Genomic DNA, 16,586 nt, shown 5'->3' on the forward strand with positions numbered 1-16,586 from the left:
CTTCAAACACAATCAGCTATCGCTGGCTGTATCCAGAGGGCGTAACCTTCAAGATAAAAAGGAAAAGACTGACTCTGTTTCCAAAGTACGGGACTTTTTGAAAATCCAGAGGGGTGAGCAAGAGAAAGGCGATAAAGAGGACAGTAAGTCCAGTGGCGAGCTGGACTCGGGGTCTTCTGGAGAGGACTCTCTGTCGGAGAAGGAAGCATCGGCTCCTAAAAGTCCTTATAAACTGCGAAGAAGACAGGATAAAAAGAAATGAAGGTTGAAGGACGCTGTATTGTGCCTTTGAAAAGGGTTGATTGTAATGAGATGCTCTGGGGTTTTTCTTTTTAACAGTTACTTTAAGATTCAAAAGTTGTAATAGCAGATCTGACTAAGTTCAAAAAATTGTTAGCGAGTTTAGAACTGACTTTGTACTTAAGAAATTTTGAGGATCTCCTCTCTTGGGGTTTTAGATGGTAGTGGGTTTTCTTTTCTTTATCCCTAATTGTAGTTCCTTTCCCTCATTTTCGTTGTAGATTTGTAGTCTTTAGAAAATGTAATAAAAAAATCCCCTTCGGGGGGGCCAAAAAACAACAACAATACAAGTCAAAGGGTTGTCTTTTTATGAATTGCTGAAGAAAAATACATTCATTATAGTCCAAGATTAAACAAAACCCTTCAGCTGTCATACATTTATTTCTACATAAGCTTTTGATCTGGTAGTATCAAAGGGTCAGGTCTTGAAAGAGAGAGATTTGGTAGAATTATCAACTGATCTAACTGCATGGCTATACAGAAAGGTCAGTTTCTAAAATGTTCTCTAGAGAGTGCTCAAATGTAGTAGGTGAGGAAAAAAGGATATTATCTTCAACAATAAAAGGTATGTACGAAAACAGAACTACAAACTAACACCCACTGACAATTTGCTTAATATCTGATAAATGAGGAAGATAATCTTAAGGCCAGGTTTGAAAATACTCAGGAGATAGATGAATAAAGGTTTTCTTAACTGAAATGCTGTGAATGCCATCAGAAAAGTAAAGGAGGGCAAAAGCTTATCCTGTCCCCCTCTGTATCTTTTTCTGTATCTTTTCCCACCAAAAGTAGAAAGCAACTAGTTTAAAGGGGCTCAGATTACAGCAGAACCCTCCTGTTTGAAACACTGCAAATCTCCCCTGTGGATACAAAACTCCCATTCACATTTCCCAGAATAGAAACCATTTAAACAGTAATGTAAGCAATTATTCATTAATATTTGTTTTCTAGTACAGTCCTTTAAATCTCCATAGTGAACTAATCAAACATATTTGAGTTACATATTTGGTCAAACAAAAATATTTTAAAAAACCCTCATTGGCTTCTAATCTTAATTGAATTTTTTCTTTAAATTCTAGTTTATCCTTTGGCTTCCAATTACAATTATCACTGCCATACTAAAGACACCCACCAAAGGACTGGCAGTAACTTTGAAAGCGTACACATGCCACAAAACAATGTATGCAGCTCAATTTCAAAGAAGAAAGGAAGAAGAAATTAAGACCTTTATTACTTCAAATTATGTTTGTTTACCATAGCTGAGGCAAGGAGAAAAATAGATTAAAGGAAAGGCCTCCAACACAGTGGCACCAACAACTGCTAAACTTTACTCTTGCCTGCCCAGAATTTCTACCTTGGGGGGGGGGGCGCTACTGTAGTTCCTCGTGTGCTTTTTTGACCTCTTGCAGTGACCCTCATGCCAGCATTCACAAGCTGCAGGTCATGACCTCATGAATTAGCATAATGAAAATAAGGGCCATTTCAGGTTCAGAGTCAGAGCACTGTATCTGCCAGCTCTTAATGAGACTATAAAAATCTGTTGCAGTATATCCACTGGAAGGTAATATACAAGTCACAGTTCAGTTTCCAGTTACAGCTTTTAGATCTTGTTCCCATATATTAAACTGGGGGGAGGGGGGGAATCAAACACAACTCCAGCAAAAAAATTTTTTTAAAGTTATTCTGCTTCAGGAAAAGATCTAGTATTTGATTTACTTTGCCAACCGTATGTGATATAATATGCCTTGATCCATTTGCCAAGCCTCTACGCTATTTAATAATGTCTGTTTTGCATACACATTCCATTGATGCTAAAAATGTCAATTTTAAACTATGTTGTATCGTTTGGGGCTCCAATCAGAAAGTTAATATAAATGCACTTTAAAATATATAATGCAACTACAATATCAGCAAAGGGTTGTTTGTTTTTTAATTGTTGGTTTCATTCTATGATTTTTTTAAGACACAAAAAGTCACCTTTCACCAACAAATGCTTTCCACTTTTTCTTCCAGAAGGGGGAGCTAGCACTCTCAGCCATGATGGTAAGCCTGCAGCCTGAACACGGGAAGTTCATGTTTTTAAAAAATACATATGACTGAATCAATCTTATCAAATTAAACAAAATGTTTCTGTCACATAAAAATAAAAGACCAGGTACATACCTCTTTCCGGAAATTCCTGAGGGTAGCTGAGGAAAGAGAGGGGTGGAAAAAGAAGAAAATATAAGTTTATTTACTTTATTTTATAGCCCACCTTTGTTGCTATAATTCAAGGTGGACAAGTAGTCAGACCCTCTTAAACAGAATTGAACATGTCGGGTAAAATCAACCAAATTACTCTCTGGATAAGATCTTGTTTATTCAAAGCATGTATAGTCCTCTTCTTCCATCAGAAATTAAAAAGAGAACATTAGCAGTTCAAATACAATACAAAAGGCTAAATATTCTACACCATAAATATAATTTTAATGCTCACAGTGGCTATAAAGTGATAGTTCATTCATACAAAGTGAATCACAACTTTTATTACTGTTTTCAGAAACTTAACCGTCCAACCAATCTCTGAAAAAATACACACATGTTGCACTTCAGGATATATTTCAACCCCAAGCCAAACCGCATGCATACCTAGCAGTAAAAATGTTGCACAATTTTTGTTTGTTTGTGGTATTAGAGGTCATTGTGCTTCTCAGTTCTAAGAACATCTAGAAATTGAAAATAAACTTAGACATGAGGCAGAACACTTCTTTTGTAAAGGTAGATTTAGGTGGGGCAGCCATGTTGGTCGGAAGCAGCAGAACAAAGTTTGAGTCCGGCGGCACCTTTAAGACCAACAACGTTTTATTTGAAGTAGAAGCTTCACACATCTGAAGAAGTGTGCTTGCACACGAAAGCTTATACCGTGAATAAAACTTTGTTGGTCGTAAAGATGCCACTGGACTCAAACTTTGTTCTTTTGTAAAGATTCATACCCACCTTGTTGCATATTGAATAACTCACACTAGTATAGTTCTTTACAAAACTATATTTTTAATTTTTTTTCAACAGCACAAAATATGTTTTAAGCCATTAGACAACTAGCGTAAGCTTTCTTTTTTTGGGTATTTTTGCATTTGTTTGTGTGTTTATGTGTGTGCACGCACCCACACCCAGAAGTCATGGTGACCTCTGGCGACTCCTACTGGGGCATGGAGGACTTCAGAGAAGTTGCTTGATAGCCTGCCTCTGCCTCCTGGTCTGGGTATTCTTTGGAGGTCTCCCTTCCAAGTACTTGCCAGGGTCAGCCCTGCTTACCTTCCAAGACCTGACTTGCCTGGGCTATCCAGGTCAAGGCTAGCATAAGCTTTCATGAATTTAAAGGGAAACATCTGAAATTAAGTCACGGGTTCAAATCCCCACTGTCATAAAGTTATTAAGTAATCTTGGGCTAGCCTAACCTACTTCACAGAACTGTTGTTAGGATAAAATGCTGATGAGAGAAACTACATACACACTACCCTGAGTCCTTTGGAGGAAAGGCAGGATAAAATTAGATAGCTAGGACAGCTCATAGCAATCCATGCAGTTATCACTATGGGTCCTGCCCAGTTCATACTATTATTTCTTCATGCTACCCTATGTATGTAAGTAAGTGCCACAACTGATTTATGGTGACCCCAGCAAGGGGCTTTCAAGGCAAGTGATTAAGCAAGATGTGACTTGCCATGGCCTTCCTCTACTGAGTCTTCCCTGGTGGTCTCCCATTCAAGTATCAACCCTGCTTAGCTTTTGAGATCTGACCAAGACTGGGCTGTACCATGCCATTCCTCATCCCAAGTAGGACTATAAATACCACAAATCCTGCTTAGCTTCCAAGATCTGACAAGGCTGGGCTATACCATGCCACTTTTGCTCCCTCATGCAGCCCTAGGCCTACACAAAACAACCCTCTGAGAAAGTTTTGCTCATGTGAACTGGGCCTCAGAAACTAGCAAGAAGCAGATTAACTTTTTCTGCACAGAGCAAAATCTCTTTCCAACACCAATTACAGTTTTGTTTATATACAAGCCCCAGAAATTTTACTCTATTCCTCTATTGTGCAAGCAACCATCTTCATGAATTGGGCAGAATGCCATGACCGCTCTCGGAAGGCAAACAATCCATCTAGCTCAGACCAATGGAAAACTCTGGCATTCCTAATTTCAGAGATCTGTGCAATTCAGCAATTCCAGTCTGCACATCCCAGATGTCCTGGATGATTTAGTCTGTGTCAGTTAGAGGTCCACACAGCTGACAAGCACTGGCACAGGACCAGGCTAGGCTGTGCAACCCAGACTGCTTGAACATGGGAGGTCCTGAGGGAGGGAAAACGCTGAACTGAAGTGCAAGAAGGTGAACCCTCAGAAAATCAGCACATTAACATTTTTAGCTTCTTTCCATCTGCCTTCTGGTTCAGGAGCCACATCATGTTTTCATATTTCCCCCCAGTAAAACTGAGGAAAAGAAGTATCACAGTGATTTGCACTCTAACAAACACCCATGTTCTGAAATCCTAGAAAGGTTGCATCTATCAGTTTGCCAACCACTGCCTATTTCTGGGTCTGACAATTTAACCTTGAGCATTAGACATATTTAACCTTGGGGATTAAATAGATTTATGGAGGATAGGTATTTCAGTGGCTACTAGCCATGGTGACTGTGGGGAACCTCCACATTCAGAGGCACTAAATCTCTGAATCCCAGAGCCAGGAGGCAACATCAGGGGAATGTCTTGGCCTCTATGCCCTGTTGTTGGCCCTCCAGAGTAACTGGCTGGCCACTATATAAGACAGGAAGCTGGGCTAGATGGACCACAGGTTTGATCCAGCAGAGCTCTTCTTCACATGAGAAATCACATGAAACTGCCTTATAATGAATCAGACCTTTGGTTCATTGAAGTCAGTATCATCTACTCAGACTGGCGGCGGCTCTCCAGGGTCTCAGACAGAGGTCTTTCACATCACCTGACCTGGACTTTTTAACCGGAAATGCCGGGGATTAAACCTGGGACCTTCTGCATGCCAAGCAGATGCTCTACCACTGAGCCACAACCCTTCTTACATTCTCATCCTTAAAATAAGGATCTCCAATTGGGATGGGCACAAACCAGAAAATTCCACTTTGGGCAGTTCCTGAACTGAACCCGAACTGAACCGGGTAAAAAAATGCCCAAATAAAACCAGCCACTTCGGGTCCCCCTTTCTCCCAGGTGCAGAAAGCCGCAGTCCAGGGAGAGGGATTGTCCAGGAAGGGTTAAATGGCTGCCACTTCCAAGTGGGGAGAGCGAAATGGACGGGTTTAATGGCACACAGCCATTAAAATCTAATCCGCCACACTGTTAGAGTTAAATGGCTGGGTGAGCCTGTTCGCTGTTCGGCTGAAATGGCTCCCAGCCATTTAAACCTAATAGGCAAGTTGTGGACAACCCACACCACTCAGCTGCTAGGTTTAAATAGCCTGAACAGACGAACCAGCCAAAAGTTTGGGTAACGTTTGGGGAATTTTCAAGGTGGAATCCCCTCTAAAAGACGCCAGGAAAAAATCATGAACAGGTCTGTTCTAAGCTTTTTTTAAACACCTTTTATTTCATAGCATTTTTCTCTGGACTACTTGGCTGACAGCTCCATTTCTGGCGCTTTTTATAGTTCATGTTCTGTTTCTAGGATGGAACAAAACTTGATAACATTGCAGGGGGAGCCTGAGATATTTTTACTACTCAGAAGTAGCTCTCACTAAAGTTGGTGACTTCTTATATTTTAAAGTGGGTCACCATCTAGCCCAAGCATTTTATAACCAAAGACGCATCTTGCAAAAGTATCCAAAGGGCAAAATTGGGGGGGGAGGGGGGGGGGGGCAGAAGGGATCCTTGCCTAGGATGCAAAATAAGCTGGAGCCGGCGCTGCCAAAGGGACCAAAATCTATGTAACACATAAAAACAGAAGATGGGAACAGGAACAGAAGTTCTTCTCTTTCAAGCAGGTGGATCTTTTAAGAAGTACAGCTAATTACTAGTTAATACTGAACATTATCATATAGCTACATCAGGCCTTCCTGTACGATACATCTAAAAATGCTCCAATTGCACTTTAGCTACTCTTCCTGATCATCTGTTTCATATTGAAAATATAGCCATATTTCATCCATATGTAACAGAGAGGGAGAAGGAGAAAACAGCTGTGCAGAAAGGGAGAGGAAGCATACTCTTTTTAGTTCTTGAGAAGCTGTATCACAGTAATTAATAGTTTACAGGTTTGTAAAATGAAGCAAGAATGGGTGGAAGGACAGGAAAAGGGGCTGTGTAAGTCATCGTCAATGAACAAAATAATAATCATGGGGCACTTGTGCATTCAACACATCAACCACAATAGCAGCAAACTGCTATCAAGAAGAAGTGTTGATGTCTTCACAAGTAAATGAAAACTTGTGGGAAGATGTGAGAACTGTGCCACCAGAAACAAGTGCAACAAACTGACCATGTGGCAAATTCCACAATGGTTTAGTAGTTCAAGCCACCACACACACACACACACAAACACACACCCCTCACCTTTCTCCTAATAACAAGACCAAGAGATATAGAGCAGTTACATCCTTCTAACTTCACTGGTATCAATGGACTTAGAAAGGTATAACTCTGCTGAGGCCCCGACTCGTAGTATAAAATCACTTCTCGCCATGGGGAGAAGTTTGGAGTGGCCTTAGCTCCAGCTCTTTGTCTGTGAAATAGGAATAGTAACAATTTACCCATGACATGGGCATGCTGCAAAGATTACTCACTTTTAGTAAATACATTGTATATAAATTAAATATAAAGAGTTCAAATAGCTTACTTGGACTTGATGTCTTTTATCTTCTTAATCAGAGCATCCCTCTTTTCCTTTGCTCTTTTGGATAAATTTTCTGCTTTTAGGATATCTGATATAAATGCATCAACATCTAAGTCATGAAAAAGGATAAAAGGAGATACAAGTCAAGAGGAGAAATGGTAATCTTCAGAAGATAAATACTCCCATTATGTATGTGTGTGTATGTATATATGGCAGTAATACCTAAACTATCTAATGGAGTTACTTTATCAGTTCCAGGCATAGTATAATTGAAAGATATTTCAAACTCTAAATTGGATAGATTTGTTCACTGCTGGGCTTATGCTTAGCACAGCAAATGCTGTTTGACATTTGCCATCATTAAATGAACAAAAATCCAAGAAGTTTAATAAACTGTCAAACAACATGAAATATATATATATATATACACACACACACACACCCTATTACTTGAGGAATAAAAGCTAGAAGACAATAAACTGCTTTATGCACGTACCATTGCTATAAAATCGAACATAGTTTGGCACTTTCATTAACAAAAGCACATTTTCAGAAGTGACCAGACTTATGACATCTTTCTATGAGCGATGAATAGGCAAAAGTTTAAAAGCATGCAAGTCACATCTCCATAGTAAGGTGGTCAATCAACAACACCACACTGTTAATACGCTACCATTACACTTAACATTTGCAAGATCAGCCCAAATTATAAATGATAATCACTGGACCTAATAGTAAACTGGCTGCCACCATGCAGATGATGAAAGCAGCAAAAACAGAGGGAGGCACCACAGACAATGCAGTTGTGTCTATGTATGTGGAGGATTTCCCAGCTATGTAGAAAAAATATGGCTTTGTAAATTAGCCAAAGGAGAAAGGAAAAATATCTTGAACAGCCTGTTGAGGATCAACATGTTGAGAGCAGCTAAGGATCAGTTAAGAGAAAAGCGAAGACAAAGTCACCCCCATTTAAGCAGCCAGTAACTAATCATGTAATGAAACTGATCAAAATAGATTCAGATATGAGGAGGCACACCATTCCCACAACACCTGGAATTTACTACCACAGGATGGGGTGATGGATACTAGTTTAAATTTGGAGTAGACTTCCAGCCTACGATGAGACAATCATTTGTTTAGTTGCAGGCTGAAGTTTATTTTTTATTGTTTAAAACCTTTCTAAGCCTCATTTTCACCCAACTCAGGATTCTCAAGGAGGCAAACAATAAAAACATTGAAGTTAGTCAAAACAGATATACATGAAGCAATTAAAACAAAACCCGTAAACACACGAGAAGGCAGAATCAGCAGGGAACACCAGAAAAAGCAGAAAAGCCTTTACCTGCTGGTAGAAGACAATGCTAGAAGGGAAGGTTCACTAAGTGGCCAACTGTAATACACAATGCCATGAACCCTACTTAGTGCAAGAAGAAGAGGAAGAAGATATTGGATTTATACCCCGCCCTTCACTTGGAGTCCCAGAGCATCTTACAATCTCCTTTCCCTTCCTCTCCCCACAACATACACCTTGTAAGGTAGGTGGGGCTGAGAGAGCTCTTTTGAGGACTGCTCTTGAGAGAACAACTCTGAGAGAAATTGTGACTGACCCAAGGTCACACCAGCAGCTGCATGCTGCATGCAGAGAAGTGGGGAATCAAACACATTCTCCCAGATTATAGCCCACGCTCTTAACCACTACACTACACTGGCAAGTAAACTTATGCTTGTGGATGCAAACTTCCTGACTTCTTTCCTTCTGGTGCAGCCTGCCCCCCCCCCTCATGCCCACAGAAGATGGTTGGGAAAATGTAATGAGATGAAGTAGGGGTCTGCACCCTGACCTGGATAACCCAGGCTAGCCTGATCTCGCCAGATCTTGGAAGCTAAACAGGGTCAGCCCTGGTTAGTACTTGGATAGGAGACCACCAAGGAATACCAGGGTTGCTACACAGAGGCAGGAAATAGAAAACCACCACAGTTCATCTCCTGCCTCGAAAACCTTATGGAATCACCATAAGTCAGCTATTACTTGAAGGCAAAAAAAGGGTGATCGGAAGTTAGGGGGGAACTGGGTGTAAATTCTGCTAGTGGAAGTGCCTTATGCCAGTGTATCTTTGTCATAGAACACACTACATAGTTGGGCCAATTCCCACCCATTTGAGCTCACCTTTAGGGCTCTGTTATCAAGAGCAGAAGTTGCCATCGCCCTACTCAAACCTGAGTGGAAAAATCCCAAAGGGCATCTGAATATCCAGCTGCCAGTACTGAGGGTCAACACGTTTTGTACAATTGGGCAAACAGCAATGCATAATTGCAGAAACCAGAGACTTAAAGGGTACAACTGGAAAACCTTGAATGGAAACAGACAACCCTCTCCTGAGCAAAGATGGTGCAATGTTAAGTGCTTGGCTTTTAATGTGAAAATAGTTTTTCATCATACAGTTCTGGCCAACATGCACTACTCCATTTATTTATATCATTTATACCCCACCTTTATCCCCAGTGGAGATCCAAAGTGGTTTACAACATTCTCCTTTCCTACATTTTATCTTTACAGCAACTCTGTGAGGTAGGTTAGGCTGAGAGTGACTGACTGGCCCAAAGCCACCCAACTAAGATTCCACGGCAAACCCAGGTCTCCCAGATCCTAGTCCAACACTAAGCACTATCCTACACACTGGTTGGCTCTATGCTTTTTTCAAAAAAAGAAAAACACAGAGCATAACCCTCGATTTTATCTTCTATTCTACCTTGCATTGTTTCCTGACAGATAACTGGAACAGAAGTCAAAAGACAGAATATTACTAAATAGTTAATTTAAAAAACTAATTGAGCAGCAAGTATATAAAAATAGCCTATGCTAGTTTTATTACTTATGCGACACTTATTTTCAAATTTATAGCAAAGACAACTGAACTATGTTTCAAATATTGCAGGATATTTCAAGACTGTCAGTCACTTCTCTTTTCATTTTTTAAAAACGTCAATGCATCTGGTCTCATTTCAGTACTGTTTTAATAGATGGTAATTGCAAAGGTAATCTGCTTAAATGATATTCACATAATGATTATGTCTCCTTTAGTTATCCAGAACTCTATGGTGATCACCATTCATTTTAGTAATGTTCATTCTGGAAATGAAGCACTAGAACAGTTAGATTTTTATGTGAGAGAATTAAACAGTAGAAAAGCTTAGATTCCAACTAGACTCTATTAAACGAAAATGTGGTAAAGAGAAGTTGGCTGCCTGGCTGAAGAGGGCACTTCTAGGGCAGTAGCTAGGGCAGGATTAGAACATCGATCCATACTTATGGATTTATTTCACTAACTTTCCCTTTCTGAATTTATTCCCAAAAAGAATCTTCTTGTCCATCCCTAGACAAGAGTGGCGTCTGGAAAAACAGAAACTAGATATCAGTGACAGTCTAAAAGCATAGGAGTATATTTAGACTGTACTTTTGGGGCAAAACCCAACAGAGTTCATTAATATCAATGGACATTTAACTGTACATCAGATTGTTAGTGTTGTCTATAGATATGATCCAACCAGAGAAATAAGCGTAACCCTCTTGCACAGAAATCAATGGAACTGAAACTGCTTATCTATTTTTAAATATTCCACTTTACAGTTTCACATGCTTGTGAATTTAAAAGAATAGCTAATTTTAAGTAGCTAATTCAAGCAGCTGAGTTCTCTACTAAAGACAAACCTTTTTTGAACGTCAACAACTACATCCTAATAAGACCCATTCTAATCTACAGGATTCAATTACATCAAATGTGTTTAAGCTCAAGGGTTATTATACTGGAAACCATTGAAGGTTTATTTAAGCCTTGAGAGGACAATAATTTTATGGTCTCTGCAAAACTGAAGTGTTTCTTCAGCAGCACTATGTACCTAGATCAGACCTATGGAAGTCTTTTCAAAAATCTGTGCTGAAGGGAGATTAGTCTGATGAGCAGTCTTTCAATTATCTTCAGTATACTCCCTCAGATGTCTTGTAGATCGTCTCGGCTGGAAACCTCAATGGCTAGTTTCAATGTACAGCCAGGAGAAAGCATGTTAAAGAAGCATCAACATGCCCAGGCCTGGGGCCACGCAAATATCTTATGACACCAATTATTCTCAACAGTTTTCCATAGAAACTGTGTGCCAGAGTAAGTGATAAACAGTCACCCATTCTATTGCTAAACTGATAACCCTGGAACCAATAAGTGACATTTTGCCTTTACCTGCCCTTGTGCTTGTTGTTGCAGGACAGTCCTTCATAGAACAATAGCCTTCTCCTTCACATCTATTCTTACAGTCCTTTTTTTCATCTTTTTTCCTGCAAAGTCTCCACTAAGCTACTATCATCTCATATTTTCTGCTAGCTTTCTTTTGTCCCATCTTTACTAGTCTCAGCATCTCCCCTTCACTTTTATCATATTTGGTTAAAAACCTTCTAAGAGTATATTCTGCACACTGGTGTTACTAAATGAATATTAAGTTGTAGCTGTCAAGTCTAGAGGAATCTGGTTCAGCCAGTTAATGGTCTCTCTACCATTTGGAAAAGTTGCTGAATGCTATCAGAGGTCCTCAAAAGGTTTGTTTGTAGTCACTGTCCTCTAATACCTCTTCACTTGTTTCTGATTCACTGAAGAGTACATTCAAGGCTACAGGAAGTGGTTCATTGGTTTGTTATTGTACATCAGGATAACTGATCATGCAAACAAGACCAGTCAATGGCCGAAAGTCTGCCCATCACCTTAAGGCTGCTCCAAGAGTGACATAACGCTTCCCTGCTTCACTCAACCAGCATCAAGCTACCTCAGCATACAAGAAACAGAAATCCTAAGGAAACAGCGCAAAATACTTTATTTGCTTGCCTAAAAAGCTAGGCAGCACATGGTACATCAGAAACCACTGGATTCCTGACCTTAAGGCTGCTCCAGGAGTGACATAACTCTTCCCTGCTTCACTCAACCAGCACCAAGCTACCTCAGCATACAAGAAAAAGAAATCCTAAGGAAACAGCGCAAAGTACTTTATTTGCCTAAAAAGCTAGGCGGCACATGGTACATCAGAAACCACTGGATTCCTGTGGCTTCAAACATGCTCTGAAGATCAGCAGATGGCACCTCCAGACCACCTCAGTTAGTTCATCAAATCTGCAAAAGTGATGGCTGTTCTACAGTTATGAAAGTTGGCAAATAAGAGATCATTTTACTCAGGCAGTATTTTAACTGGTCATTATATATTATTATTTATCATATGGCAGGATTACACATAGGAAGCATATAATAATATAAAATATGTAACCAAGTTGATACAATGTCACTATTTATTAGCATTCCATAGGCTTTCAGAATTTATCTTTCAAAACCATAGCCTCAGAGTTTATTTTTAAACATTTGAGAATAAAAGACGTACTATCCTTTATTTGTCCTTTGTAATACAGATCTCCCCTCTCTAAGATGTAGGTACATACAAGTATACAGATACTTCACTGGCTACTTCAAGCATCTGGTGAAATAACTCCTGGTTACACAGCATGCACCATCAAAAAAGTTTTTTTCAGGCGCTAATGGACTATTTAACATATTATTTTGCAGGAGGAATTGTTGGGATGTGTTTAAACAAGTTGAACCCTGAGTATAAAACTCAGACTACATAAGCTCTTTACATCTATCACTTTTATCCACTGGGACAGAACTGTTTTGTTGGGGAGGTTTTTGCTGTTGAACTACATTTCATGCTAAGTGAAATCAGCCTATACTCTACTCCCCTGAAATGAATAAAAACACATAGATACTCAACCAACCTTATTCTGTTCGGAATGATGAAATGGGCTCTGTGGGTCTCAGAATCAACTACACTAGCCCCCAACAGGATGGAGCTCCAATACCATATGAAGCAGAGCTACCATTAAGCCTATAAGACTTTTTGCTATTACATTTCCACAGAAAGTAGATAACAAAGCACCAACACTTATTTATTTACAGCCTGCCCTTTCCCCAAGACTCATACCTGTTTACAAAATATTTTTAAAAACCCAATGCAATCAAACAGCATTAGACACCAATCAACAGGACCAGGTTTACAGAATTTGAAAATAGTGAAAACAAAAAGCTGTCCAAGACATGATATACAATTAACGATGCAGAATGTGGATTACAAACACATACAACAATGCATACAATAAACACTGTACAATAAACAATGCATACAATAAACATCCTAGTCCCTTATAAAAACATCTTCCTGACTGCTCCATTATACTACAGTTCTACCTAAACCCTTAATAAATATGCCCTCCAGAGTACATCTGGTTTGCACATTCTGCAGAATGATAGAAGTGTGGGATCCCTCCTGACCATCTCAAGAGGCCATTGCACAAGGTGAGAGCCATCACAGGGAATACACATGAACAAGCAGTTGCCTGCCTCATCCATAAACCTAACTTTGCTCAGAAAAGAGAACTATTGGCAGGAAAGGGGGGGGAGGGGGACCCAGAATTGTCAACATTTCATCTAAGAGCTTCTGCAAAGACAGTAAAATAAGAGGAAGTTGTCAGTAAGGCATAAAAGGAACACAGTTTGGAAAGATAATCCATGCAAATAGTATTTCACCAAAAATAAGAAGTATAAAGGACGTATTGTGTGATACAGGAAATGCAACATGAAAGTGCCTTTCCACTGTTCAGAGACATGAAAACGTAAGCCAATTGAGAATCGTGCCGCCGAGTGTGGTAGAAGCAGACCTAAACATAACTTACATCTTTAAGACAACTGTAACCTGCCTTTTTTCCAGTGGTGGACCCGAAACCGATAAAGGGCTTGTTCTAGAAATAAAAGACTAAAGCGTGCAAAGCTGGTATCTCAGAGCACATACATAATGTGTAGTTATAATCACCCCTTGAAAGTCAAAGAAGAAAACTTTCTTCTAAAAGGGGGTTCGTTCGGCCGGAGATCTTTTTGCTACTGCAAAAAACTTTGACGGCAAAGCTCTGCATCCTCAACTAGCTACACCTTAAGAAAACTCCGCTACCAAGTTTATATTCCCCGCCCGAGTTTCCGGGGAACCCAGAGCGCCGTTCTTCCCCGCCCCAAACGGCCGCATCAGAGACCCCCAAGGTTTCCTCACACGCCCCCACTTCCTTCAAGGAACCTGAGCGAGCCCCAGTCGCGAGCCCCAAGCGCGCTGGGAATCCCTACCTGCCAGGAGGCTGGCGACCTCCTCGGGGATAACGGGGGCGCTGTGCATGTCGAGCCAGGTGGTCGCGCGGGGGCAGCTCTCGGGCACAGGGAGGAAACAACAAAGCCCCGCCCCCTTCTGCCCGGCTCCGGGAAGTCAGTGTGGAAACCCAGAGCAGAAGGCGCGGCTACGAGACTCCACTCCCTTTAGAATGCCCCGCCCATTAAACCGGGCTACGCATGCGCGTTCGGCGTGCACCACCACGCGTTGTTTCACGGGCCTGGCTAGCCGGGTTTCCCATGGCTACGCCGGGCGGTAGCGTTCTTCCCTGACACGTGACTTCCCCTTCGCTGACGCCATATTTAGCAAGGGCATAACATCTCTTAGCCGTGAACTGATCTCAAGCTTAGATTCCAATATCAAACATGGTGGTTCAAGCAACACGGCTGTTCCAGTGCGAAGGATTCCCTTATTGGATAGACTCGGATTTGAATCGTAGTGTGAAAGTTGCTGCTTTGATAGGCTAGACAGTCTTAGTTGTTATTGTTGTGTTTTGCTGTTACGTCTTCCACACCCTTGGTTACCACCAATCGTAGCCTTCTTCTCTTCAGCAGATATGGCCTGCTGGCTTTAAAAGCAGCCAATGAAGTGACGCTTCCTTTGGGCAGAGACCGAAGCAGGAAAGAAAGAAAAAAGAAAGAAGGGGGTGGGAGAGAGGGAGGGCTGCACTGGAAGGCTCTCGCCTTCCTTTGTTTTGTGTTCCTAAAGCAGTTTTTTTCTCTTTTCTCCTTTTCCGTAATTCTATTCTTAGGGCATTTTGCACATGACGATAAAAAGGTTGTGAATTCACGCAATGCATTGGTTTAGATTGTTTTTAGGAACATTCACACGTCACGTATAGATACAGCAGGAGTCCTATCATACACTATCCTGAATTAGAGCACACTTCAGATGCGTGAAGGGTTCGTCCGTAAGGCAGATGCATTCAAAAATGCCGAGAACAAGGGAGACATGCCAATTTTTTAAAATTTCCAATCAAAAGAGTAATCAATCAGGCGTGGGTGAGGACTGGAAAACCAATTCTGACTGTCCATAGATAATCAAAGTGGGGTTAACATAAAACAGGCTGAATGTGTGATAATTCTGTTCCTTTAATCGGGGCCAGCGTTTTAGGCTGTCCTGGTCCTAGCCTGATCTTCTCAGATCTCAGAAGCTAAGTTGGGTCGGCCCTGGTTAATATTGGATGGGAGACAACCAAGAAAGTACCGATTTGCTGTGCATAGGCAGGCAATGGCAAATCACCTCTGTTTGTCTCTTGCCTTGAAAACCCTACAAGTGTGGCTATAAGGCAGATGCAACTTGACAGCACTTTTCACCCCCTGTCCATTCCACCCCCTGTCAGTCACAAGCTCTGGCACAGCTTTCCTTGAAAAAGAGCAGTTTGTGTCAGAGTTCTCTCAGCCCCACCCACCTCACAGGGTGTCTGTTGTGGGGAGGGGAAGGGAAAGGAGTTTGTAAGCTGCTCTGAGACTCCAAGTGAAGGGCGGGGTGTAAATCCAATATCTTCTTAATGTGGAAAGTAATGGGGGGAAAGGAGGTTGTTGTTAACTGCAGCTCCACATACAGAACCTGACAATATTAAACTTTGCTTCTGTTCAAAACTTTACGGCCCCCTTATTGTGCTGTCTAATTACAAGATGCCCAAATTCATCAGATCTTGGAAGCTAAGCTGGGTTGGCCCTGGCTAGTGTTTGGATGGGAGACCACCAAGGAATACCAGGGTCGTGACGCAGAGGCAGGCAATGGCAAACCACCTCTGATAATCTCTTGCCTTGAAAACCCTATAAGGTTATCGTAATCAACACACCTCTCCCCATTACTTCTCATCTCCCATCCTCCATGTGGGGTGGAGTATACAGGTCCTGGCTTATATCATTTAAACTACTGCATGCTAAGGATCTCTCAACAGTGGCCATAACTACTATCAGTAGTCTGCCTTGCTCCATATTATAGACACAACAATAATCCTAGGAAGTAGGTGAGAGGGTGATTGGCTGAAGGCCACTCAGTGAGCTTCCATGGCAGAGCAGGGATTTGAATCTGGGTCTCTCAGATCCTAGTCTAGGGTACCAGCTCCAGGTTGGAAAATGTCTGGATATTTTGGGGGTTGAGACTGGGGTGTAATGTTCCCTCTAAGATGAGTTAGTGTGAGCTAGCTCACAGTTTTTTAGCCTCTGGCTCACACATTTTTGTCATAGCTCAGGA

At 41.2% G+C, this 16,586-nt stretch overlaps 1 protein-coding gene across 2 annotated transcripts in view; it reads right to left on the reverse strand.

The window, feature by feature from the left end:
- Positions 1 to 14,460, reverse strand: part of SKAP2 (src kinase associated phosphoprotein 2) — a 144,999-nt gene extending 130,539 nt beyond the window's left edge. Inside the window, exons 1-3 of one of the 2 annotated variants that reach the window (XM_015418583.1) lie at positions 14,342 to 14,460; positions 7,149 to 7,254; positions 2,464 to 2,489 (exon numbers count right to left, since the gene is read on the reverse strand). In XM_015418583.1, coding sequence (XP_015274069.1) covers positions 2,464 to 2,489; positions 7,149 to 7,254; positions 14,342 to 14,390 — 181 coding nt within the window. In that variant the 5' untranslated portion in view covers positions 14,391 to 14,460. The remainder of the gene's footprint in view (positions 1 to 2,463; positions 2,490 to 7,148; positions 7,255 to 14,341) is intronic. The other variant, XM_015418584.1, reaches the window with a different exon arrangement.
- Between the last annotated feature and the right edge of the window lie 2,126 nt (positions 14,461 to 16,586).

This window comes from Gekko japonicus, unplaced genomic scaffold, assembly GCF_001447785.1.
Source record: "Gekko japonicus isolate JY-2015 unplaced genomic scaffold, Gekko_japonicus_V1.1 scaffold341, whole genome shotgun sequence".
NCBI lineage: Eukaryota > Metazoa > Chordata > Lepidosauria > Squamata > Gekkonidae > Gekko > Gekko japonicus.